This window comes from Neodiprion virginianus, chromosome 1 (assembly GCF_021901495.1).
Source record: "Neodiprion virginianus isolate iyNeoVirg1 chromosome 1, iyNeoVirg1.1, whole genome shotgun sequence".
Taxonomy (NCBI): Eukaryota; Metazoa; Arthropoda; class Insecta; order Hymenoptera; family Diprionidae; genus Neodiprion; species Neodiprion virginianus.
This window is the reverse complement of record NC_060877.1, coordinates 1,343,683-1,370,367: the sequence shown is the minus strand read 5'-3', so window position 1 is coordinate 1,370,367 and position 26,685 is coordinate 1,343,683. Positions and strand designations below refer to the sequence as shown.

The window sequence follows — 26,685 nt, the reverse complement described above, 5'->3', positions numbered from 1 at the left end:
CGACTCCTCGCCTATTCACCATCGGCACACGGACGCCTCGACGGACTCCCGATCCTCCTCGGGAATATCAATGCTATTTTACTGCCGGTACTACGGCTTGCTCCTCGGGCAAACGGGCCCAAGTGAATAGCCCATCTTATGCCCCATCGATCCTCGTCTCATGCTAACAGGTGGTCAGCCCCACGCCGGCGAGATCCTCGGAAAAACGTTCCTTGCTAATCAAACAACGGATTCGTTTCTCAATTTTTCTTTTAATTTTCGTACATTCTTTTCACTTGCTTTCGGTTCGCTGAATTTTCTCGAGCGACATTTTTTAATCGAGGTGAAAGTAACGCGCAACGGAGCTTGTTCTTCGCGATTTATAATTCGTAACAACACGGTCGAGTTTTAAATAAATTATTGTACGAAATGTTGAAAAATTATTAGTTGAATATAAGAATTATGTGGTCAGCAGGTACGGGCCGAACGGGTGTTTATTATCAAGACGTTTTCACTGATTTACGTGTTTTATTTTTGACTGATCGGTGAAGCGAATTGTGAAACAAAATTTGCAATACTATTTATCCCATCCCATCGTCATCGTTTATACATTTTTCTGTACTTCAAACTTGTTTCGATTTCCTAAAACTTAAAATCCCACGATTCGTCAATGAATCGAAGTAGGCAAACTGCACAACCATCTGCAAGATGACTCGTAGGCATAAACCGCGTCAGATAGGTAAGGTCAACGTCTTTCGGCGAAAGGGGCGGCCGATCGAAGGCGGTAATTGCGACGCGGAGAACGAGGTGAAAACTGAATGGGAATATTATAACAGCCGTGCTGTACAAACTGCGGAGTGAGTGATTACTGTCAGGCTCGCCTCGGGGCCGCTGTCTTCACTCGTTTAGCGCAAGGGCGATGATCACCCGTCGAAAAAGATCTCACGCTGCGTCGCGACGCCCACAATGAGACGATCATTGCCCCCCCTTCGTACCCCTCGTCTTATTCTTCTTCTACTAGAGCAATCGACCAAGTCCCTGCCCGGTTCTGCGGTTACAGTCTATTGCCTCGTCGTCGCGACCATGGGAACTCCTTCGCGGAACACTTCCGTGTTGATTAGCTGCCCGATATCCTCCTCCTCCTCCTCCTCTTCCTCGTCCTCCTCCTTCTCATCTCGACTCATCTTCGCTCCTCTTCCCTTCTCCTCCCTTCTCTTCCCGCTCCCCCTGGGAGCCGGCATATCCATCCCGCAGGCGGTGGTACTTCGAGCTGTGGTTACGAGTCGACGGAAAAAGTGCGTATTCGATTCCGTGGGACTCTTCCTTCTCGTTCGAAGGCACGGACCGACCTCGGTCCAAGTTTTTGTCGCAAGCTGAAGGGACTAGAACTTTTCAGAAAGAAGATATACTCGCTGGGTGGGTCGAGCGTTATTCCAATTTTTTATAACTCGAGAGTTGACCTTACAGGTTTTTCGAAAATACATTTGTCCGCGGATCTTGACCTTCCGAGATTGTATTCGCATCACAATTATTCCCTCGGTATAGTGTTGGACTAAAAAGTAAATAGAAAAAAAGTGAATTTTTCCACTACCAATTTTTACAATCAGGTAAATAAAACGCAGGCGATATTCCAACCCTCCAAATTTTTAAGACGAAAACTTGTCAAAGGAGAAACGAAGAGGATCAAGATATACGACAAATCGTTTAGTCCGATCTGACGTAGAATTGCAGTGAAAATAATGAAACGATTGCGGGGTATAAGGACTACGACGATCGCTCGGCCATCGTCGTTGGGTTTATAATTTTCCGTTTTGTAAACAATAATTTATCCATAAAATTAGCATAAACGGTCCGCTTAGCACCTTCGACGATGCGAGCAAGCGGAAAGATTTCTTTCGCGGTTGACTGGCTCCGGTTGGATAAATTAACTCGGCGTCCGTCGAGTCCGAGCAGCAGCCCTGATCCTGCAAGTCCCGGTCTTGTCTTCCGCAGCGTCTCGATCTCGTCCTATTCGATCCGTCAGTCAGTCGGTTAGTCGACCGCCAATCCGCACGCTGCGAATTACCGATCTCGACTCGCGATTATATTCTGGGTGTAATCGCACCTTCGGCTGTCGAAAGGTATGAAAGTTCCCGTTGAAAGGGAAAAATCCGGAATCGATTCGGGCGGCCTTCTTGTTCCGCGAAGGATGCATTCCGGGCGCTACTCAGGGCCGAGGATATCATCGGCGTCCTTGCCCCGGGGTAAACGGGGGAACCCGGGAGGACCATTGACCTCCGCAAGCCACTCGGTCGGAGCTCGCCGAGAAAGGTTCCAGCTCTTCTTCCTGGGCGATCGAGCGGCCAACGCCCGCGACAGGTGTCCACGACCGGCGCCACGAACCGCGCTTCGCTCCTCTTCGGGTCTTGACCCAGGTCAGGCGGACGCTTGATCCTTCTCGGCTTTCCCTTTTCAGGAAGGACTTTATATATTTTTTTTCGCTTTTTCCTCACCCCTGGTACAATTTTTGAAGAGTGATTTGGTTTAGGATATGGTCGCGGTACCTAGACATTAGGTTTCAGATTAAATGGTAGATGTTGAAATTATAGGAAAAGCTATACCTGCCTATGCTTGAAAAGTCATGGGAATAACAATCGTTGACTAAAAGTTTGTGGGATGCAGTAATCACGAATTGCCTGCACCGACTTTCGACGGGGGGAAAAAAAGGAGCAGTTAAAACTTCCAACAGCAATGTTTTCACAACCGACTTGGGGAATCAAATTAGATACCGCGGTCACTTATGGAAGCGATATAATAGTATATAATACATTAGCGAGGAGAAAATCCGTAAAGTGAGAAGGACGAAAGAATAAAAGGAAAAAAAAAGAAAAAAATGAAGCGATAGCCTTCGACGGAGAATAATTGCGATGTGTAAGACGCCGCGTTAAACGTTGCACGTATAATACTCGGAGACAAATAGCGTCGGGGAAATCGATTAACGTGCTGGTGATTAGCTGTAGAAACGGTAGGATCTGTGACAAGAAACATCGGCAGGCCGCGGAATAGTGTCCTCGAGGAATGGCGATTAGCAATGAAATACACGCGCGAATATATAGGCGAGATAACCGTAACGCGGTTAGATAGACGATAGAGGAGATCGTGAGGCGGAAAAACAGTAAAACCTTAATGACGGTGTATTCGGTCGGATCTCCAGGCTGCATTGAGTCACTCGCACAAACGCGCTTATTGTGTCTACCGCGATGGTGGGCAGTATTATTATTAGCGATATCGCCCGCGGCGAGTCGAGCTTGCAACGGGAATCGGCCGAACGAAACAAGCCGTGGTTCTGGATCCCCTGCAGTAGATACGCCCGCCCCTGATCCGCCCGGCTAACCTCACGCCGGATCACTTCACTCCGCATCCCTGCGTTCGGTTTGTCCAATCGCACTTCTTCCTTTTACATATAACCTGTTTTTTCAAGGTGTTGCTCGAAAAATTTGTGACAAATGTTGAAAAAAAGATTGTCGCAAAATCTGGATGAGGTAGGAAAATATTCAGAGGTCTCTACCAATTAATGTTACATTTTTTTATTATATTTGTGCGTACACCTTACGGACTTGTATGTATATATAAGTTTATTTTTCTCGCATCGTGGTCCAAGGAGTATCGCATCACCTTAATATGTCCCTGTTTTGTTTTTAGTACTGATTTTTATGAACAATCATTAATTGGATCGCAAATAAGTCCGTACAGTGTAGACATAGAAATAAATGAATAATATTTCAAATTAAAATTGGTAGCGACATTTAAATATTTTCCTATCTCACCCATGTTTTACGACAGTTATTCCTTTCAGTATTTGTCACAAGTTTGTGAAGTGGCACCTTAAAACAAACGAGTTAAAAATGAACTACCCTACGGGACATGCAAATCCGTGAAGATCGAGCTTTTTCTGCCTGAATCTGTTTGTTTTATACACGCCGATCCTTTCGAGCGATTGAAACGCGGCGATAAAAAGCTAAACGATTCGTATAGGAAAGGATTGACAAGTCTTCGCGATAGCTTTTATAAATTCGCAGATCCATCCGATCGCCGTGCAGGATTCCCGGCGCGATTGCTAATGACTTTATATGCATCCGACAGAGAAGATGGATTGCGCAGTAATTTTCCGCCTTATTCCTCGCTCGTTTATATTCGAAGGTAGATAACCGCGACGGCGCGAATGAATTCAGCTGGTTAGCCGAAGACGGCGTTTAGCATGTTTTGTGCGGTCGTAACTCGCGGAAGCTTGACTAGAACGAAGAGGAGGGAATCCAGGATCCCGACTCGTCTCGAAATCGCGAGTCTTTCCCGTCGTCCTCCTTCCGGATGAACTCGAATCGCACTTTTCCGGCACAAGCCAACGTCGTTCGAAAGTTCCGCAGGCAATTATTCAAGGGGTTCGGACTCCGGAGTATACTCAACAAAAAATAGGCGCGCGCAGCCGCGGCTGGAGAAATGAAACGCAACGTCGCGTCGTTCGGTACCGTAAAACGGCATGAAACGTATGTAGATATGTAGCCCGAGTTCTAACAAGCCACCGGACCGCCGCTGCGGCTCCAGGACCGTTGCTCGTTGCGATCCCCTTCCTTCCTCTCGGAATCCGGTGCCTCGCGTTCGCCGTATACTTACCCAGGTAATACCTACACTGCGCCCGTGCACGCGACCCACATTTTACACCCGTATCTCCATGTTACACACGCGGTCGTTCCGTCATTGTGTGTCCGTCCACATAATATTATAAGCCTTCAAGCGCGAGTCGGACTCGCGGTCCGAACAGCGATGCGGAATTCGTAGGATATCCGAAATTAGTCTTCGAATTTGTCTTTTCCTCGATGCCTGTTTGAAAAATTGAAAAAAAAGAAAAAACCCCGCGAACGCTGCACCAAGTTTTCCTTTTTCTAACGATCAAACTGGGGGGAATATATTTGCATGGCGTATCCTTTTAAGGATCGCGGTAATCACGCGCCGCGAAACCGCGCCGCGTGTCGACATGTCGGCTAACGCGAGTGAAACGCAGGCGGTTTTCGAACGGCCGAGGATTTCGTTGGTCTGCGACGATAATGTGCGAGAACCCGAGGCAGGCCTGTCTCGCACGTAGGAACCTCCTGTGCTCTCGCGCACTGCACCACCGGAAGTGTGATCACCCAGTGGAACCTGGAATTCATCCGGCGCAGGGGAAAACGAAACGCGGGCCACTCTTCTGGGCGAGTGCAATTTTTTTTTCCCAAGTATAGAACGTTTTGGTTACACTTACGACCAGAGTTGTGGAAAGTTAATCCTGCTTGGATCATTGAATTATAGCCCGAGTCGAGATTTAGACCCTCGTGTAGACCTGCAAGTCCTACGTTTGGTTGAACCTAGTACGACCTGTGGAAGACTAACTTTGTATCGAAAAGAGAATCCATTGTAGACCCAAGCTTGGCTGATATTTCCATTTGTTCCACATTTAGGTTTAGAGTAGAATATCTTTAAAAGCTCTACAGGTCATCTCTAGACTCAGGACTTCTACGGGTCCTCTGTATCCTCTATATCCTCATGGCCTCTACGAGAGATGAAAAGCGACTAAACGGCGAGTTTTCTAGTTCGAATCGACGGTATAAGCTTCTCCTCGGCTTTACTCCGAGTGCAAGCTCTCTCCAGGTGAATTTGGCGTGAAAATTATTGAACAATAGAGAGAATAAGGGAAAAGGAAGCGAGTAAAGGATTTCCCGGAATGTAACTCAGTACGAATCCCCGACAAGGATCTTCGGAGCAGGTGCAGCACTCGTGAGCCGGTAATTTCCGTAAATACGCTCGGCGAAAACCTCACTCAGAGTAGTCGGCCTCTATTCATCCAATTCCCGGTGAAGAAACTTTAATAGTCTTGCCTATATCGCCGTATTGCTTCGTCAAAGGATTCCGCCGAACAGGCTCAGCTTTCCTTCCGCAGCTATTCCTCGACCAAGGACGAATATCGACCACCCCTGACGAGATTTTCGAAACTGGAATTGGGTAAAGAGCTCCCGAGCTTTCCTGAGCCTTCCGTCTCTCTTGGTTGTTCGACTTGGAGATGATTTAACAGAATTAAAATTAAGGCTAATTTTATGATTTCTGCGGGTTACGAGAGCCTCGAAGTTGTACGAAAGGTACAGTCAGGCCAAATCGAAGCAAACACGATGACAGCGTGCCGTTCCATTATGGAATTCCCTCGTTCGCTCTAGCGATGGCCACTAAGCTAAAAATAATCGAAGACGACTTGATTGAATCGGTAAAAGTCAACCGATTAATCGCTTATTTCGAATTTTTTTTGAAAAGGTGTACAATGAAACCAAAATTTTGTAAATTTCAGAATGCAGTCTCAATAGCGGAAGAGTTGTTGATAATTTAAAGTTTCGTTCAAGATATTTTTCAATACGAGGTGAAAATATTCATTCATCTTTCACTTGTTATATCAAATAGGTACTTAGTAAGTAGGACAATGATAATAATTGAAATTTTTACCCCATAAATTGATATCGTATCGCGTCGTTCATGGGAGTAAAAATGAAAAACCGATTGTGAGGAAAATGAATCGATTGTACTCGATTAATCGGGAAAAGATGATCGATTCAATCGCTTGTTTTTTGTAATTTCCATCTTCCTTCCATTTTCGCCGCAGGCCTCGTCCGATTCTCGAGTCAGCTTTAGCCGCAGGTTGACGCGGTGGGATCGGGAGGAGCGCGACGTGGGAGCGTCCTTGTGTTTGCTCCCGCGGCCCCCATTGTCCGTTGTGTCCCCCTTGACTTACTGGCTGAAACGCGAGCCTCCGCAACGCTCATCGAGGATGCTTTAAACTCCGCGATTCTATAACACACATAGCGCAGGTGCGCGGTGAAAGTGTAGCGCCTCGCCTCGCCTCGGCGAAGTCGAAGTCGAACCTTCGACCCCCGGAGCCCGAGGGTGTCGGATAAAAAACGAAATTAGCCCCGACGCGCCGCGGCCGGCGTGAGAATAGCGAACCGGCTCCGGTACCTAATGGCTCCACGGCTATGGTTTTTCACCGAAGGTGCGAAAACGCGAAGACGACCCGCTCTGGGAACGAAGTCCGCGTCCTTGACCGGCTCTATCGTGCGACCGATCTCCGAGAGCCGCAATGCCATACGGATCGCGGCTCTCTCTCGGATTTCTGGCGGCGAGCCCTGAGTACCTAGGCCCGTTTTTTGCCCTCCGAGTCGCCCCGCAGGACGAGTCCTGGATTCGAGGCAATTACGCCCGCAACCGCGGTCCGCTTTCATGGGTTTCAACTCCACTCAACTCGCGCCTCGTTATTAGATTAGACCAGGGCTCCCGGTAATTCGGATCCCGCGATCGACGCGAGCCAGATCGGCCCGCTCCTTTCATCTACCGTGACAGAAATTTGAATTTTACTCCCTACGCCGTTCCTGGAAACGTTCTCTAGCGGCGTTAATGTTCCTACCGCTTTGCTCGTTTTTTTTTTTTTCTCTATTCTCCCGTCGCAACACAAAGCCGACCGGTTAACCCGTGTGCGCTGAACTCCCTGCACAATGCCATTCTGGAATTGATCCAGATGCGGTCTCGCCTGTGAATCGTTGAACCTCCCTGGAACGAGCAAGAGAGAAGATGAAGGAATGAAAAAATAAAAATTGCCTTGATAAAAAAATGAGAACGACTGGGAACAACGCTCGACTGAGAATCTCTGGCGGCGGCGCGTAGTTAAAATAGTGGGAGTCAAAGGGGGAGGTAGTGCAGCGTTCCTCCTCGGTTTCCTCGGAAGGCTCCGAAGCGGAGGGTGCAAAGGTACGGTGTACGGTGTGCACGGCGGGCGGGAGCGTGCTGAGACAATGGAACATTAAGCCGCAGCGCGGTTCTCTAGACAGGAAATTACAGGGATCACGGGAGATTGACAGAAAAACGGTCGAAGCGCTCGGTCGCCGCAACGAGGACCAAACTTCCAACGGCGGCACCCCGGCGCTCGGTCGCCCGAACTTTCCTCCTCCGCAATCCGAAAATTAGATAACCGATTCTCACGGGGAGAGCCGGCGACTTCCGGCCGACTCGGCATCGCCGCGGGTCGGCGCATCCGCTGCGAGCTTGTAAAATCGCGTCCCAGGGCGAGGCGTGCTGCAGCTTTTTAACCGAGAGCCGTGCAGTCGGGATGATTTATCGGCGTGGATCTCGAGGATCCCGAGCCTCGTGCCTTGGCTTTTTCACTCCCGCGTAGACGAGTTTCGTTTTCATCGCGGGTTACGAGAGCTGCGGGTGAAAACAAACCAGACAGGCGGCCGGAAAGTGCGAAAGAAAGCGACGAGTGTAATATGCATGGCGGGAGGAGTATAATATTCATCGGCGCGTAGCTCGATTGCGTACCCGCAACGTCGATGGCAATTATCATTAAAATCGCGTTAATTAATCCTCGTCCTCGAAACTCTGGGGAAAGTTTATTTTGGCCGCTGTGCCGGCGGACGCGGCCGACGATGACGATGACGATCGAGACACACGACTTCTGTCTGTATTTTGACGAGCCTTGAGGGAGAGGCGCGCCCGGGAGTTTATCATCGGCGTCTGACGACGAGGCCTCGGTCGACCACAAAGGCAGGTTAGGCTCGACCGAAAGCGTGAGTTTGTACGTACAGAACGAGTCGGTGTGAGCGTTAACGCACGCCCGTGATTCACAGACACGCGTATCCTACCTGCGGTAATTGCCTCGATGGCAGAAGCCGGCAGGAAACGATTTGCGAGGCCGGCTGCGAGTCGCTCTGTCCCGGCATCCAGCGGAGCTGCCGCGATGCTATTCCGACCGAATGACTCACCCCGGTGATCCGGTCGTCTCGCTGACATGACGTCAGGCGGTCCGTCCGAAATTAAAATTGTCCGATTTTACCACGCGGCTTATACCTGCGCGCCGATACGCTCGTCCGCAAGGATTTCGACAACGAGTCGCGAGCTTTTGCGGTCGGCGCCGCGCTCTTGCGGTCTGACGGTGAGCTTGCGGATCAACGGAAGCTGCCGAACTCGATTTCAAAGCTGGGGGTGCCGCTCTGCGCGTACCGCACACTCGCCCGACCTCGAGGAACCCAATTATCGGTATCCGCCCAACCGCAAGACTCCGCTAAAGAGTGCCAAAGTGCCCGATGAGGGACGCGCGCTTTTCGCTCCCGGTCACTTATCGCCGCTGGATTCGTGCGGCCGCTTCGCGCGTGCAGTTTTTGATCCTGGTCCTGGTCCCCGCGGCCTCGCTCGGAGTGAAAGAGACACCGCACGAAGCTGATCGGATTCCGTGCTCCCTAAGGACAACGCGCGTATTCGCGGCTTGCGACGAAAGCTCGTGTAATTCAGCGAGGAATGTCTCGACAAAACTCATAACTCGGGTACCTGCCTACCGCACGCTGGGGAGTTGCTCGGTGTTTTGTAACGCCTGTGTGTGTGTCGAGCGCGGGAGTTGCGTAATGCGGCATGCGTTGCCTTAGCGCTCAGGGAGAGGTTTCGACTGATAGTAATGCTAATGCGGCGAACGCTGTACTACACAACGAGATAATCACCGCCTTACCTAATGCACTTTCTGCTGCGCTGCTCTGCGCCAAGAACGGCTTCGACTCGAGCTATGCGTATAAGAGACTGCGATGTTGTGCCCACCGCATGCCGTGCACCATTCAACATTCAACGACTGCATCTCGACGTCGCTTCGACTCCTTATAAAGACACTTCGCCTCGTTCCGTTGCCGCGTTATGATTTTCATTCTCTCATTCTCTACGCTATTCAGCTCTTTTTATCCTACCTCTCTTCCGGTGATCATTCGCTAAATTGTTCCGCGCGTATCTGGGCAAAAAAAATTGAGACCACTTCCAACGTTTACGCACTTCTCCTTTCCGTTAACGCGTCTTGCGCTTCAGTCACGAAAAGTAGAAGCCTGCAGCGGAGTTGGTATTGCGGCGAAACTATTAACTCTGCAGAGTTACCGTAAGCTTCGCGGCTTCCGGCATATTTATAAACTTGGCTTGCATCGGTACTCTTTGAGCCGATTCGAGGCTTCTTGATTATTTTCCGACCGTACAAACTATGACAATTGTTGCCAGAAGCATGATTTCGTTGCTGTTATTTTCTCGTTGAATGCAAAATCCGCAAACCATGTATTGACGAAAATTCAAACTAAGCTTCTATGGTCCAGATTCGTTGCGTGGGCGATAAAATTTGCAGCAATGGCGGCAGGTTCATGATAATCGGGTGAATTTTTGTTGGTACAAGAGTGAGAGTGCCTCGTGACTCGGGTAACGAGAATCTACGTTTCCGACAAAGTCGGACAATATCCACGGTACACGGCTGCTTCTACTTTTGACGAATATCTGCTGCCACCTAACGCCACACGACGGAAGTGCCTCGGGATCTCCCGTCTCTCTCGCTCGCTCTCCCGCTCTCCTTCTCCCTCTTCCTCTCTTCTCTCTTTCTCTCCCGATGCCTCGTTCATTGAGCAAGGATGTCAACCGCTACGTCTTTCGAACTGGTACTGTAATACCGCACACATGACCGTTTAACGCGTTATAGTTCCCTTCGGCTCTCGCACGATATCGCTAACGCAATTTATTGTTATACGAGTTCTCGTTAATTTATTGACCGGACAAATACGACAGAGAGAGAGAGAGAGAGAAGGAAGAAAGAATAACAAAAAAAATAAAACAGAAACAAACATTAATGATAATTAATATAACTTAAGGAAACAGAAATAGAGAAATATTCACACTCGCATAAATCTTCCAGTCGTTTATGACACACGCTTTATTGCTTCTTTATTTGTCTGGCCTCGGGTAATCATTCGCCATCCACCGTCTCTACACACACAGACGACCAGAATGACCGTCTCGGTGTTTCCTGTTATTCATATATTCATGGGGGGAAATTTCAGTGCGGTAAGATTTAAACGAAGAGTCCGGCTCGACGAATTTTTTACGCTACCGCACATAAAAATATTTCTACAAAAAATTTGCCACTCTTTTCTCGCCTGCGATTATAACATGTAACCCGCGCAAACCGATCGGCCGATCAGCGGAACGGGATTCTGCATAATTGCTCGGACGAGATTTTTTTTTGCGGGGGAGAGGGGACTCGAAGGGATCAAATTGGAGAGTCGAAAACGTGCGGAGGGACGCGAGGCGATTAGACTGAATCAAGCGGTTAAGCCAACGGCGGGATTATAACGGCTACCGCCGGGTGCGGTGTAATCAAAAATTTGGGGCAATAAATCTCCACGGAATTGAGAGCGGGGCTCAGAACCAGCCCGCAGTTTCGCCCCCGTGTAATCCGGTGAAAATCGGCGCTCGACGACGCTTAATAATAATTCGACGATATAATAACAGTCCTTGAACGCGTTTACGCGTGCGCCACTTCTGGTCCTTCCTCAGCCTTCGCGATCACTGGCCCGATCTGTATTAACGTATAAAATCGTTGTATACGATCGTTGTTCGCTCGAGTTCGCGCCTGGGTTTCGGCTCAGTTGTCGGCCGTCCTGTAGGGGTGGCTGCCGAGAGTGAGAGGGTGGGAGGGAGGGACAGGGCTTGGTGCGGCCGGGGGTGGCAGATTGATCCGTCACGGAAGGCGAGCACAATCACCCCCATTAGACATTATGTGTTTCCCGGTCACATCGAAATCCAAGAGCACCGTACCCACCCCCCAACCCTCGTGCCGCCGCCCGTTTGGGCTCACCGAAATGCATTTTCGCATCGCCCTGCGGATGGAATCCGTCTATACAACCGCGCTTTGTACGACCTATTCCTGCACTGTGTCATAGAAAACTGTATTGGGGAGATATACGCGAATGTGGTGGGTACCTGGGATGAAATATGAATAGAAAGACAAGAGTGAATCAAAGGTGGTCTCTGATGGTCTTTTTTATTTACTCGAAAGGCATACCGACGATAAGAGGGATCTCACTTTGCTACTCTTGCGAGAGATTATGGCGAAATAGTTTCAAACTGTATCGCGATTACAGTAAAACGTGGCTCAATTAACTTACACAGTATAGAATGACTGTTATTCCTGTCAATACTAAAATTTCTAATACTTACAGCAACGATCTCTCTACGTCAAATTTACTATTGCAAAAGTCGTGTCAAAATATGTCACGAGTGACTGTATCGAAAAATACCTACCTACTAGATTATCTGCTTACAGTCGCAAAACTGAAAATTGTCGATCGTTACTCGCTGAATGAAGAATTTGTTTATATTTTTCGCTGCAGGCAAACCACATGCTGTTATAGAAAAAAAGGTGGCTTAAAATAGTCCGTTTATGAACTTGAGAAGTGCATCGGTTGAGCTGCAGAGCATTTTTTCACACAAGCTGTTTTTGAAAACGCGACATAACGGCATTTGTATCCCGTGATACGTGCAGCAGAGCTATATAAAGCAATGCTGCACCTACGTGCGTTGCAACGCCACTCGCGCGATAATTCATTTTTGATAAATATTGTCCCGCACCGAAACGAGGTGCAATGTGTCACTCTTCGCGGTCCATGAGTCCGGGCTCGTTTAAAAAGCTCCCAGGAAACGAGAAGCACGCATCCGACGCTGAGCATACATGCGTACACATGTACAGGGTGGGCTTGAATAAAAAAAAATAGGTAACGACTCGAAACGTGAATAAAATCCAAACGTATTGAACGATTTTCGAAAACCTATTTTTGTTTTCTCGAAAACTGATACTGACAAAAATTAGCATTAAAGAATGTTCAATTCAATTTCCTTCTGAAATTGTGATTCGAAGATTAATTCCGGCATATTGTAAATTCTCAGAAATTTTATTCACATAACGTGAAACGTTTCTTGTAAAATTAGAATCAAAACCCACGCTTCAAAGTTAAATTTCCGTTTTCAGGACATTCTCCAGAAAGTCGACTGTATGATGTCGAGAAGTTCACCAAAATTGATTCGGTCAACGACCAACCACCAGGCAGTTATAACGAACATTTTAGAATTTTCAAGATGGTGTTGCGACTGACTTTGTTGATATTTGCGAATTACCTAGAGCGTCACATTTTCAGTTGCGGGATAGAATTCTTCACACACTCGTGGAAGTTGAGGTCACATGGCTTGTTCTCTTACCCTTCAATGCACGAGATATTGCATCATGGCGAAGAAGAATTCTGGCAATCGTATTGCAGTTAGTAACATTATCGTAAGGTTCATGCTGAGGAAAAACCGTTAATTCGGTATTTTCGAATTGTTTGAAATTCGGTAAACCGTAAAAAGAGGAAACACGTTGGTAATATGAATTATCGGAAAACTTTGAAATATTAAGAATCAACGAAATAAATAAAAGGCACAGTGTTGTATATATTTTTTTTTTTTTTTGTAATCAATTAAACTAAAATAAATTATTCCTTAAATCGTAATTTAAGATCGACTTTTTACAAAACCGGGTTTCGAAGAGCATCTATCCCAGCAGCGAATAAAGATATTTCGGATATTAAAACGCGACATGAAAGATCCATTCTTCCAGACTTGAGGAAAAGAAAGTTTTCGAAAATCGGGCAACGCGTTCGCTTTTTATTCACGTTTCAAATCGTTCCCGTCCTTTTTCTGGCCACCCTGTATTCACCCACACATCGGGCATACGGGGACGGTGTTGCAACTCAGAGCCGCGTAGGGTGTAGGAGGGGGAGGAACGAGGTTGAAACTACCGAAATGAGTGATCGGAGAGTCACGTGTGCGGGCCGATGCAGCTCTTTGATTTCTCCTCCGGCTCCCGCGAGCCGTCGACACGGGTCTCTGGGTTCGGTTCCTCGACTCGTCCTCCTCCTCGGGACCGCGAGGTGCCCGTCGATCCCGATGCCGCGTAGCGCCGAGCCACCCACGACGCCCGGCGTCGCTCGAGGCTCGTTTGTCACGCGACAAATAGCTCCTCAGCCTCCGCCTCTTCTTGTTCTTCGCCGGCTCTTATTCCAACCGTCACCTCCTTACCCAGAATACATTACCGGCGTCGCGTAGGCCTCGCGATGTTCGATTTCCGCGATTTCTCGCCGCGACGCCGGTCTCCTCGGCCCCCCGACGCACGCAACGACAACGATATGGATAAATAAGGAGGATTTTTCTCGCCCGTCGTCGTCGACGTCGACGGCGGCAGCGGCGGTGGCGGACCACCGGTTATTATACGCCGCGTCACGGCGATGATGTATCCATCCTGGTTCAGATTGTCTCTCTCTCCGCGAGATGAAACCACCGAGCGTGAAATATGTACCGCACCCCGGGCGCGCTGGAATCTCGAAGGACCTTCGCTCCTTCCATCCTTCCTTCCTTCCTTCCTTCCTTCCGTCCGTCCTTCCTTATTTTCGAGATTACATCGCCACCTTCAAGACCGACGCGACATACTAAAACAATGCGACGTTACACGAGTCTATAATTCCCATGTCTTGTCAAGCTTCCGAACCGTCATTACTAAAAAATCGCCAGAATTCTCTTCGCCGTTTTCACGATTGATCGAGGTCGGCCCGAGCGAAAAACCCGCACAAAGAGAGTCCGATCCGTTTTCTCCTTCACCCCGTCACCGCTTCTCTCTCTCTCTCTCTCGGAGGCATTCAGTTCGAGGCGAAGAGTGCAGCTAGTGCGGAGCGGATTTTTAAAAGGCTCCGGCACACACAAGCACACACCGAGCCCCCCTGACTCTTCGGGGAAACTCAATGAAACTTTCACGTCGCCGCAAGACGTTAAAGGGGGTATTTTTGGACGACGAAGCAACTATTTCCATATATATGGGCACGGTGACGGGGCATAGATCATAAGCAGCACCCCCTTCAGCCACGCGCCGGCACGTGCCGCAGCAGCCGCGCGGCGAGTCGCGGCGCGGCGCGGCCAAAACGAGCCGGCGACACCGCAGCGACAATCCACTCGAGCCAGCCAACCCTTAATACCCTAGCATCGCCGGAATACAGGGGTTGTTACTATACTTACGCGTTGTTTTTACGGGGGGAAAAGTCGATAACCTCGAGCCAGCGATCCTTCAATTATTCCGTCATCCATGCCGAAAAGAATATTTTATCCAACCGCAGAGGAAGACTCGTCATTCAAACGGAGAAACGTCGTTGAATCGTAACGTCATCGGCGTTCATTCATTCCGGTTACGCGATTTACCCGCTCACCGACATTTGACTCGGCGATCCGAAGGGCATGGAATCTGAGTGAAATCAAAACAAACTTTGAGCCTCGGGAGTAAGAGGATTTGAGTGAGAGAGAGAGAGAGAGGGGGGGGGGAGAGGGGAGGACACCTGTCCAAGCCTCAGTCATGAGCCAAGTACCGCGACGGGACGAGCGATTTACGAGTACCTGCCAAGCCGTGTTACACGCGCACAGAATCGGGACACTTGTTGGTGGTAAAAAAAATCACTTGCGTGTGCGGTGAGCGAGGGATGTGTACGGAGTTTATTTAGCGGCTCGTTAATCGGTCTCCGCGGTTACGTTAACGACTAAACGAGTGAATTTAGTGGGGTTCTGTATCGGCGGCTGCGATTAAAAGGTGATCCTTAACGATATGTCAGTGGCCATTCGGCACGCGAACAGCTGCTGGGGCGATGATCAGAGCTGGCAGAAACAGTCCCAGGAACCCAATGAATTCTACGTAGGAAACGAGCAAATATTCCTCTTGAGTAAGTGGTTGTGGTTACGGTTTGTACGATAAGTTTATCTTTGCAATTTTATCCACCCCCTCCCCCTCCCGTAGATTTTCGTCGTTGCGATTCTGCGCAGGTAGAGATTTTTTTCTTCCCTCGTAGGAAAAGGTTGTGGGAAAAGATACCGTCCGACCAACGAAACTCTCAGGTCGATTGGTTTACGCGCGAAGTTAAGGAGGGGCGGGGGGGGGGGGGGGATAATATATATCCTCAGAGGAGAGACGACGCGTGTCACGTAAAGCGAGAAACATACGGCGTGTGTACAATGCTTCGATATTACCGAAAGGCCGAACAGTGACAAGAGGCAACGGCGAGTTTACGTTTGCGCTGTGTACTGTTTGCGGGGCGACAAAGCCTCGGGTAAACTTTGACTGTTTACTTTGACTATAATTTGGATGAATAGAGGGAAAATGGAATGAGAAATAATACCACAAGTCGTCACCTTCCGCCGTTCGTTTCGCCAAGGCCCGGAGGTGCAGGTATGCGTGTGTATACGTGTAATATACGTGAGAGCTTATTCGGCATAAATAAGCTCGTGATGGATAGAGCCTAATAATATTACGATCTCGTGCCCTTTACGTCCCCCGGGTAAGAACTCCGGGGGTGTGTTTGACATTTAGCATTTCCCGCGGGGCGCACCGTCAAACCGAAACCCCGATACATCGCATCGTCGAGTTTTTTTTTTTTTTTTTCAATCTCTTCTTTCCCTGGCGCAAATGATCACTCCGCGTTGCTCTGTGCACGAGGGATAATGGACAGCTAATGGCTCATTGTTTCGGACTCCCGTAGAGAATAAATCGCGCGGCATCGTACGGTTTGACGATTGCGTGGGTTAATTAGGGACTCCGAATATCCCCGTGTGTTGATATTCAATATTCAGGTGTAGCAGAGGTATACATATAGCCTACACGTACACGTAACGTCGACAAGCGATAACTTATCGAGATCCCTGATGTAAATAGCGCACTTACTTATCCGCCGCCACCGCCACGTCGGGAGCCGCGAAGTTAAAAATACCGAGTCAAGTAAGGGGAGACTTTTTTTGCGTAATGAAAGCAATCAATTCAAGTCCCTCTCTTTCTCCCCGGGCGAACTCCCAGCCCCCCCTAACCGAACATCCACCCTCTCGTCCCTTCCTCTCTCTCTCAACCGCCGCCACGGGGGAAGTTTCCTTTTCTTGGAACCCCACCCCTGCAGACACCGGCACCAAGACTGCTGTACGTACCGCGATGGTCCGGGTCGAGCGATATCCCGCGACCACTTCTGTAGTCATCATAAAATGCCCTGCTCTCAACTCTCGACGATTGCCGTGCTTCTCTTTTTCCTCCCGCTTCTACTTTTGCTTCTTCTTCTTCTTCTCCTTCTTCTTCTTCTTCTTCTTCTCTTGCGAGGAACGGGGAACTCAGCGGCGGCAGCGGGGGTGTATGAAATAACGAAATAGGGTTTATCCCGCAGAGAGCAACCCGTGCACACAACTTCGCCAACGGTTGTATCCGTGTACAAATATATACGTTTGCACACTGTACAGGTTGTATAGGTGTACATGTATATATGTATGTAAGAGATTCGCGGGACTCGGAAAAGCAGGAAGAAACGAAGAAGGAGAACGAGAAAGAAGGTTGGATGGTGGGAAGGGGGGAGGGGGGAGGGAGGGACTCTGGCCTCTTTAAAACAGCACTAAAGTATCGTTAATCTTGGGAAAAGGCCTCTTATTTCCTCGTGCCCCTGCCGGCCCCCTATCCTCTACGAAACCCAGGATCGCAAACTAGTTAGACACATCCGACTTGATACTGCAAAAATAAATTGCTCGTTCTCTCTCTCTCTCTCTCTCTCTCTCTCTCTCTCCGTCTCTTGATATAATACATTGCACCGATTGTAGATTTTTCTTCCTTCATCTAGCGTGCGCCCTTTTTTACATGGCGTTAAAAAACAATTCTCAGCCCTTTGAATGCGCTTGCAACGATACGCAGCGAGAAGAAAATCTAAATTTGAAAATCGTCGGTAGTACCTACTCCGACGCAAACCCTGGCAAAAAGTAGAATAAAACAAAAAATGACATGATTGATGCTGCGAGGACTCGGCGGAGATCACGAGGAGGACGGGAACCACCCCCGAGACCCGGACGTGCACTGATTACGTGTCCCGGTGCACTCGTGATCGATGCACCCCGCGGCGGGCCGGCTCATCTGCATCTGGCGCTGCCCCCTTTCTGCCCCCCCCCCCCCCCACCCCAACCTCGACCCCCGGCACCCCGATTCGCGTGTTTCTCTACGAGCTGCGGAGATAACCCTGCATGCACCCGAGCGACCTTCTTCAGCCCTGCTGCACCCGCTGCTCCTCGGTGCAATCATGTTACGGACATATTGCACGTCAACGGGGACTGAGCTCCTCGTTCGTTTCCGCAAATTATATGCCAAACTGAGAATCTCGCTCCTTTTATAACCGGATTATAAACGGAATTGTGACAAACGATGCCCCTGCCGATATTCCGCAGCCGCCTGCGGTAGGCTGGAAGTTCTTACCGGATATTTTACTTTCGTTATCAGTTTTCTAGGCTAGTATGGTTGGGCTTGTCGTTGTTACTATCGTCGTTATTCTAGCGATGAGAGATTATTTTTATTTTTTTTTTCAAGGGGAATTGTATTTTTCGTTGCAATTTGCTTGAAATTTTATCATGCTCAAATTACACAATTTGATGAAACTTGGAAATACAAAGAAAGGAGCGACGTTAAACCGTGTACCATACAGTAACAATAATATACACTTTGTAAACTGTAACGAGTATTTCCCATTTGGAAAAGGGATAAGGTGAAAATTTTTATCTTCTTGTTCGAACAGAGATACCTTTAACCTTTCCACTCATCGCTATCACTACGAATTAATTATCTGCACAAATTATTTTTGAAAAAAACTACCATCCCTACGTGTTGTACAATTATCAGGCACCTCCGTTACGATCCTCAAATCTCGATGCTCGCTAAAATCTAGTTGTTGCTTATGATTTTTCGTCCCTTTTGCCTGACGTCACGCTACGGTGCCGGTGACACATTATCTGCGTTCCATACGTGCCCGTACGGAAACACCGGTCAATCCGCACGGCGAAGGTAGAGGGTATGTAACGCGGGACATCAACACGCGAACGTGTCAGCATCGCGCCCTTACATAAAGGTGTCGCGATTCCTTAACGTTGCGGCGGCGCAGGAGGACGGAAAGACGTGTAATATACAAGACGCACAACGAGCACCACGACGACGAATGCAGGCTGCACCTGTCGCCTCGTGGCCGTCGAGTGTCTGGTGACAACGCGAAACTAATTCCGTACACCTACTGGATGCCGAGTAGGTGTTTAAGTATAGAGCGCGGCTGTAAAGAATGAGTGAAAGAGGGCGCCGGGTTGCGGGGGTGTCACACTCGAACGTAAGCCGGTCCGTGTGAGATTCGCGGCTCGGTGGCGATCCCACAGAGGCTGACCGCACCTTCCGGCCGATCGGGGTGATCTCTCCTCTCCTCTCCTCCCCTCTCCTCGTCGACCCCCGAGCGAGCCGATCCACCTTCGGTATTATGCCTCATAGGCTAGGAGACGCGATGTTCAGTATTTCGCAGATTGTCATCAAAAAACATGATCCTGTAGACTGAAAAATATATACTTATATATATTGCGGATTTTGAATACACTGGGAATTTTTTTTTTGTAAAACTCGCTGCTCAATTCTATACGCGTAAGCTTCTAACTGCACGGCGAGTCTCACGGAAAACTCACCGTTCGAACTTTTTGAAAAAATTTGATACTGCGAGACTCTTGGTATATCTGTACTTCGGGGTTTTGGCATATCGTCTTCTTGGAGCTAATTTTATTAGCGCATTTTTTTGCAGTCGTTCGAACGGTCACATCATTTTTTGGCTTACGGGTAGAACGAGAAATATATGTTGGATGAAGTGTATTTTTGAAAATTTTGTCTTGTATGATTTTTATTGTTGGTTCAATATTGAATGTTTTTCATTTTGTAAAAGGTTTCAATTTAATTTGGTATTTTTTCAATACAGAAGCCGATCCTAAAGACCTAGACTCAGGCGAGTCTGGGATTATTTTTACTTTTACTTTGGAAAACTTACGAGTTACTCATTATATTAAATCCATTACTCACAGGATATGTCGGTTACGAATGATAGAATTTTTTCAACTTCTACAGACTTTGAATTCCCAGGTACTCCAACTTCGATACGCAAAGCCTGCAATTTTCCGCTGCGAGTCATTTCTCCAATGTCATTTGAGAAAACAAGGAGAGTGCATGCACGTTCGATCCCCTTTTTTAAAAGCGCGCAAAATCCATAAACATGCGTATCGTCACGTATACGGAACGAAGAGCATTCCCACGTGGGCACGCGGGAATTAGCCAAGGGGAATAATCGATATTGTTTTCGTACGGTAACAACAGCCCGAAGCGCGAACGTGAATCCGAGTTCAAAATCGTCGCGTTTATTTGGCGGAATCTTTGCCCCGCGATCCCGTCGTAATCGAGTCGGATAGTTCGGTGGTGCGGAGAGCGTCGCGGGAGCGTCGTCGTAGCAACCCCGAAGCTCGTCCCGCCCCTTTCGGCCACGTGACGCTGCCACCGAACGAATCGGTGCCCGGCGTCGCGATGCTGGATCCTTGACTAGGGGTTGGGGGCGGAGCGCCGTTCGAGAGCGAGGAGGAGAGCCACCGCGCTCTCTCTCTCGCGGGCTTCTAGAAGTCAAAATCACACGTGCCACGCTGCCCGCGAGCAGCCGCCTCGCAGCTCCGTCCGCGCCCCCGATTTTCGCGATTACGCCAGTGCGGGAGGATTATAAGTTTGTTTGTTTGTTTGTTTGTTTTTTTATTTATTTTCGGGGGAAAGAGTAACCGCGGCCGCGGCAGTGCAGTGCGTGTCGGGAGTTGTGGTGCCGGTTGATTATTCGGACGTGTATAAAGGTATAGGTGGTCAGCGGTGCGAAATGGAAACGTAGTAGCCGAAGTGAAAAGGACGTGAAAGGACGAACGAAATCCGTGCGACTCGTGGAAATCTTGTGCGATATTTGTTTTCGATTTTATTTCTATTCCCTTCCCATCCTCGGGGTCGGAGAATCGTATCCTGGGCCCCGGGATGAAGGGGCCGCCGGGCCGCAGCAGCGGTCTCGAAGAGCCACCCGCGGTCCTCGACAAAGGATTTCTTGACGACGGTTTGTCCCCGTGAAAAATCAACGAGGATTTCGTCTGTAAGCGCCAAACCGAGATCACCGGCCTCGGGCTTTTCAAATTTGACAATTGGTGCGGGGGAGGCGATTCCGAGTGACCGGAGAGGAGAGAAGCCCGGAGTAAGAACGGAGCTCGACCAGGTGCTCGAAACAGGCGCCATGGACCTGAGCACCGCCTATCGATACAATCAGAACATGATGGAATATTATACCTGTAAGGGAGACGGATGTTACCTCGTCTAATGAATCTAATGAATCATGATTTTTTTCACGACGAGTCGGTAAAATGCTCGATCGGTTCCTGATAAAATTTACATCCTTCGCGCGTGATTTTCGAACGTTGTCGTGCTAATTTCGCTTCATAGTGATAAACGTGCGGTTGTTAATTAAATGCGGTAGCAACGGTGAAACAGTTTTCTAGGATAAGTGTGAGCGGTTGTTGGCATTTTATTTTTCTTCTTCGTTCTATCAATTTTGCTCCGTCGTTGACGTTTACTGCTTCCTTTTATTTTAGTTTCAAGGAATCGAGTGACGTGTTTTGATTTTGCGATTTTTTGCACCCTGAGCTCTGTATACCGTCTAAAAAGTTATATAATTTCCATAATTATTCTCAACGATCTGCATGGTATACTATTTGTGTACGTCAGATTCGATTCTAGCCAATCGTTGACCAATTTGTTTGTCTGTGACAATAATCTCCGGCGAAACTTTATTCATACAAGTGTTGCAAATTTTTGATAGAGGAGCGGGAATGCTGTGGAAAAGATTATTATTTTTTCTTTATTTTCTATTGCAGAAGAGTATAATTGAGGAATTACTTAAGCTCATGCGATCTTTAGCGCGTCACTACCGCTGTTAATAATAATACAAATATTGTTCACTCACGCGATTCATATTTTACTGTCGCAAATTCTGACCGCGTCGTCGAGCCGTCGCATCGCCGATCGACGGTCTCTGTACTTGGAAACGTACGACGTAACAATCTGGTACAGAATATTCGCAAACTGTGAAAATTCGAAATTTTATTCTTTGGAGACAAGAGAGTGCAAAACGGAAAAACAAGAAAAAAAAAGAACAGGAATCAAATTACAGTCAAAGTCAGAGATTTCGTTCTCACACTCGTTTTATCCATGATATGATATTATTCTATTTCCATATTTCTCATTTTCTTGTCGTGTCAACAGTGCGGATTAAATTTTTTAATTACAGTAAAAAATTGTTAAATTCGTACACTGAGCTTCAATCTGTAACAGTAAGAAAAATGGCAGCTCTTTCGTAGCGGATATTTTGCACGCGGATGCGATACTCCGACGGATGTGAATTTTGTCCAAGACGTTGTTTGTTGAACACTTCGACCACTCGTTGAAAAGATTTTTTACCGTGTTATCACCGTGAGATGTAATTACATTTACACGCAAACAAGTATTGACGATTAATCTTTTTTTACATCAAAAAGTTGCGCAAGGAAATGTTTCGAGTACGACTGTAAGCCAGATGTGTCAACGAATTTGATTATCGAATTTGGGATTTTTCACGCGTTTCGTAGTTTTAATGTAATAAATATTTTTATTCCATTTCAAATTATTTTCGGCAAGATTTATCATCTCGATGTGAATCGGCGAGCGGAATAACAGAGTTCCAGCTATCTATCTCGACAGGAAACGACGCGGAGTATACAGAATATACGGTTTATACACACACGTCGCGACAAAAGTATCGAATATCACCTCCAGGATATTCCCGCCGTATTCGATACTCCGTCTTCTCTGGTGACACAAGTCGCGGCGCATGAGTATTCCTTTACCCCGGTGATTTGAGATCTGCGTGAACGCGCGTGCCTTCCACTTTTCATTATGCATTCACCTTGCATGCGGATTCATACCCACACACCTACGTATAGATACGATTCGATTTTATACTGCGTGTAAATTATGCGTCTAGTCCTTGAAACCAAAGAAATACTAACTCGTTGAAGCAGAAATCGTTTCGATCTTGAATTTTCACTTCAGGAAGGCTTTTTTTTGATATGACAGAGAAACTTTTTCGGAATAAAAAGAAAAATATCAGGTTGGGGTAAGAAACTAGAATTTTCGATTGACAGAAGGATCAGAATATCGAATTTTCATAGACGCGAAAATCTTGAGCATACAATTTTAAAATTCGAAAAGTCCAAGTATAAAGAATTGTAAATATAGAAAGTCGGAACGTAGAACAGCAAAATCGCAAATCTTTATACGATTCTATATCATCGAGAGAAATTCGGACGATTGTACAGTTCGGTATTCCACGTTCTGTCTTTTCTTTTCTTTTACTTCTCCATACTTTTACTTTAAAATTTATTTTAAATTCTATAAATTGAGCTTTCGCTTCTTTAAAAACTCGATATTCTGCTCCATCAATTTGATGATCTTTCTATATTTTTACCCACGCCCGAAACATCACAATTACATAGCAGCGCATCTATAATCCGTGTATATATAATATATATATGTATACGTATATTGCGTGAGTTCGTTTTGTGCTTCGCGATGAATTGTGAAGAAGAAAAATGAAGTCAACCCTGGAGGGTGAAGTGCGGGGGGGGGGGGGGGGGCAATCGGAAGCGAGGCGATGGTCGCTGACGGTCAGAGAACGATCGGCGTAGGAAATCCCAGAGTGTCCATCTCACAGCGGAGCTTTTTGCGTATAACCGCGATTTCGATGCCCCGATGCCGCGCCGCGGGGCGCAACCATAAACGCGGATAGCAATTGATTTGCGACCGGAAGTCGGGAGCCGTGCAGGCTGCAGTCCGATTTCGATAACGACCGTTCACCGCGCTTAGCCGCAACGCGTATATGTGTCTGCTTTCTCTCCGAATATCCTCATTGTTTCTTTATTCTCTCGGCCGATCGATCGGGGAAAATGAGAGGTGGAAAAAACGCGGAATCTACGCGTGTACGCGCAGACTTCAACTTCCTAGCCATCCATGCCCTGCTCTTATTTCTGCAGCGGGGTGAAAACGTTTTTATCGCTTCTCGGAGACCGACGTCATTTATCACTGCAAGTTGCAGACGTCATTAGTATTCCCTTTACAATATCGCGTTAGTCGAAGCTAGATTCCCAGGTCTGGAAATATTCTCATTCATTTTCACCGTTTCGCTATTGCGGCGAAAAATTTTTCATCTACTTTCGAAATCAACGACGCAGAGTTAACGTTTGTCGCTTTTCATTCCTTTCCACCGTGCTAACCGTCGCAGGAAATTTATCGAGCGTTGCAAAGCTGCGCCGTGACAGGAAACGCTTGAGATTCCGATCACCTCGGGTTCTCTGTTCGCATACCTACTCGATCTTCTTAATTTTGAAAATTAAGACGCTAACCGATTCTTCGACCGAGTTGCGCGGATGAAAAGCAGCCTCTGGTCCTGCGAATTGAGACGACATCTGGCTGCCCCGGGTGGCCAACGGAGAGAGAAAAAATAAGAGAGAAAGATAGAAAGACAGCCTGGCGGTTGGTTATGAGATTATATACCGTTGGTACGGCAATAAATTGACGCATAACCCGGTGCGGCCAGTGGCCTAATATTATAATGGAAGTTTTCGCCTGTCGGGCATGGCAGGGCTGCGAGGCACCTTAACACGCGCGAAAAGGCCTCGACGACATATGTCCCTGCTTTCGGGCCAGCGCACCAATGATCAAATGATCAGCCGCCCCGCGACAACAACCCCTAAGAACCACCCCTCCGGCTAATAGAATTATCTCGTGCCCTGGTCTCTGTCGACGGTGTTATTACGACTCGATGTTTCTTTCCACGTACGTCTCTCTCTCGGAGAGAAGTTTGTTCGAGCTGCTGTTTTCCGACAAGGCAGCCATGAAATTGACGGTTCGCTGAAATTCATTCCGTAGCGAATCGGGACCAAGTTACACTCGGTACGTTACAATCGTTGACGCTGTTTCAAAAATTGCAATTCTGCAGTGAATAAGCGGATTTAGACTGGTCATGAGCCAGCCTTCGAACTTTCCATTCTCGCACTGCAGGTTCCAAGTTCATGGCGAAAGAAAGAGAATGATATACCGAATTCGAACTTTGAACTACAAATTCAAATTCGTGATTAATGATTTTAAAGCCCTCGGATACTGTATTACATGAAAATATGACGATCTTTTTCATTTCGAACCACTATGATAAATTTTGGAAGTTTGAACTTGGATTGGTTATCGGTGACCCAAAAAAGTTCCGATTACTAATTTCTACTGTAATCGGGATATTTGAAGACTTTTTCCCGTCATATTGAATCGCTATTTTAGATTTTGCAATCTGACTTCAGATTCGTGATCAGACAGCCAACGAGCCGGCGACTGCTAATTTTCAGCAAAATACACACTATGTTATTCCATTTTTTCAGCTTATTCATTTAGCAAAATCTCAACGTACCAATTTTCATTCAAATCCATTAATCCATTCTCAAAATACCATAATTTTTATTTGCCTTCTTGGAATTTTGTTATTTAATAAATTAAAAAAGCACGGTACCGATCAAAAACAAAATCTTATCAGTTCTAAGTATGGAAAAGCCGCAACGATTGAGACCAAAATCATTGAAATCCGGTAACTCGTTCGGTAAAAAAATTGACGACACACGTAAATACATGCGTATAAACATACACGCGGACAGACGTCCATCTGAAAATGATTGGAGGTCAATCTCTAAACTTGAAAATATGGAGATATAGTGAAAACCAAACTGTCGATTTTCGCGGCGACTGCAATAACTTCCTTTTTTCTTTGAAAACCGAGAAACGGACAGTTAAGAAATAAATCGGCCGGTTTTACTTTATTCCGCGATCGATTTCAGATCGATTCGTTATTTCGGCACGTACCCACCCATGCGTTATACACTCGTGCACGAGTTGACCCGACAGCGTCGAAGGGTAAAAAAAGACTTTCAAGTCTGATCGTTGTTTTTTCTTTTCTGTTTCCAGGCCACGGTGGAGTAAATCAACTTGGGGGCGTTTTTGTTAACGGAAGACCTTTGCCGGACGTCGTGAGGCAGAGAATCGTCGAGTTGGCCCACAGCGGCGTCAGACCTTGCGACATCAGCAGGCAACTCAGGGTATCTCACGGCTGCGTTTCGAAGATACTGTCGAGGTGAGTAGCTCGAGTTTTCCTTCGAGCATCGATTCGCCTTTCGTCCGTTTCTCGTTCTTCCGCGCCTCGCGAAATTTCCTCCGTTCCTTGGAAGTTCGCCGCTCCGCGATTGCCGCCGGAAAATTCGGGATTCGTGATGCGTCGCGGTCGAGGGGTGCGCAGGCGAAAGTATAAACGACCCCTTGCCCCTTGCGGGAAGGAAGCTGGCGCGACCGGAAGCTTGAGGAATGGAGGAAAGCGATTGAACTACTCGAGGGTCGAGTATAACGGCGAATATTTTTCTGTTCAATACCGAGATGTGCGCGTCGAATGCACTCGTACCCATTCACAGATCCGTCGACGAGACGTTAAACCAACGTGTTTAAGGTGGTTGCCGAGTCGAGAATCAATACTTTTTAGTCATTTCATCGCGAGGTAGTTACACTTTGTGTGTTGGGTGAATTTGGGTATCGGCGAGCCACGGGAAATTTTTTAACGACGCAAGACATGGTAGACTAGTAGTGTAAACAATGGCTTGTAGTGATTTTTATCGATAGAGCCCGGATTAATATGTAGATAAATATTTTTTATTAGAAAACATTTTCAGTCCTTGTTTAGTTTTTTTTACGTAAAGTGTGATGTTGGCAGCAAGAAAATGCAGTTTCAATTTTCGATAATTTATTTTTTTTAGTCTATATTGGATATACACGTTTTGTCATTTTAAATACTATTT

The 26,685-nt window shown here is 47.4% G+C and overlaps 1 protein-coding gene across 3 annotated transcripts in view; it reads left to right on the top strand.

Annotated features, from left to right (window-relative positions):
• LOC124303406 (paired box protein Pax-8) overlaps nt 1–26,685 on the top strand; it is a 79,614-nt gene that overhangs the window by 28,097 nt on the left and 24,832 nt on the right. The window contains exons 1-2 of one of the 3 annotated variants that reach the window (XM_046760570.1): nt 15,271–15,608; nt 25,808–25,973. In XM_046760570.1, coding sequence (XP_046616526.1) covers nt 15,494–15,608; nt 25,808–25,973 — 281 coding nt within the window. In that variant the 5' untranslated portion in view covers nt 15,271–15,493. Of the gene's footprint in view, nt 1–15,270; nt 15,609–20,720; nt 21,061–25,807; nt 25,974–26,685 lie in introns of those variants that run through there. The other 2 variants (XM_046760580.1, XM_046760562.1) reach the window with 2 other exon arrangements.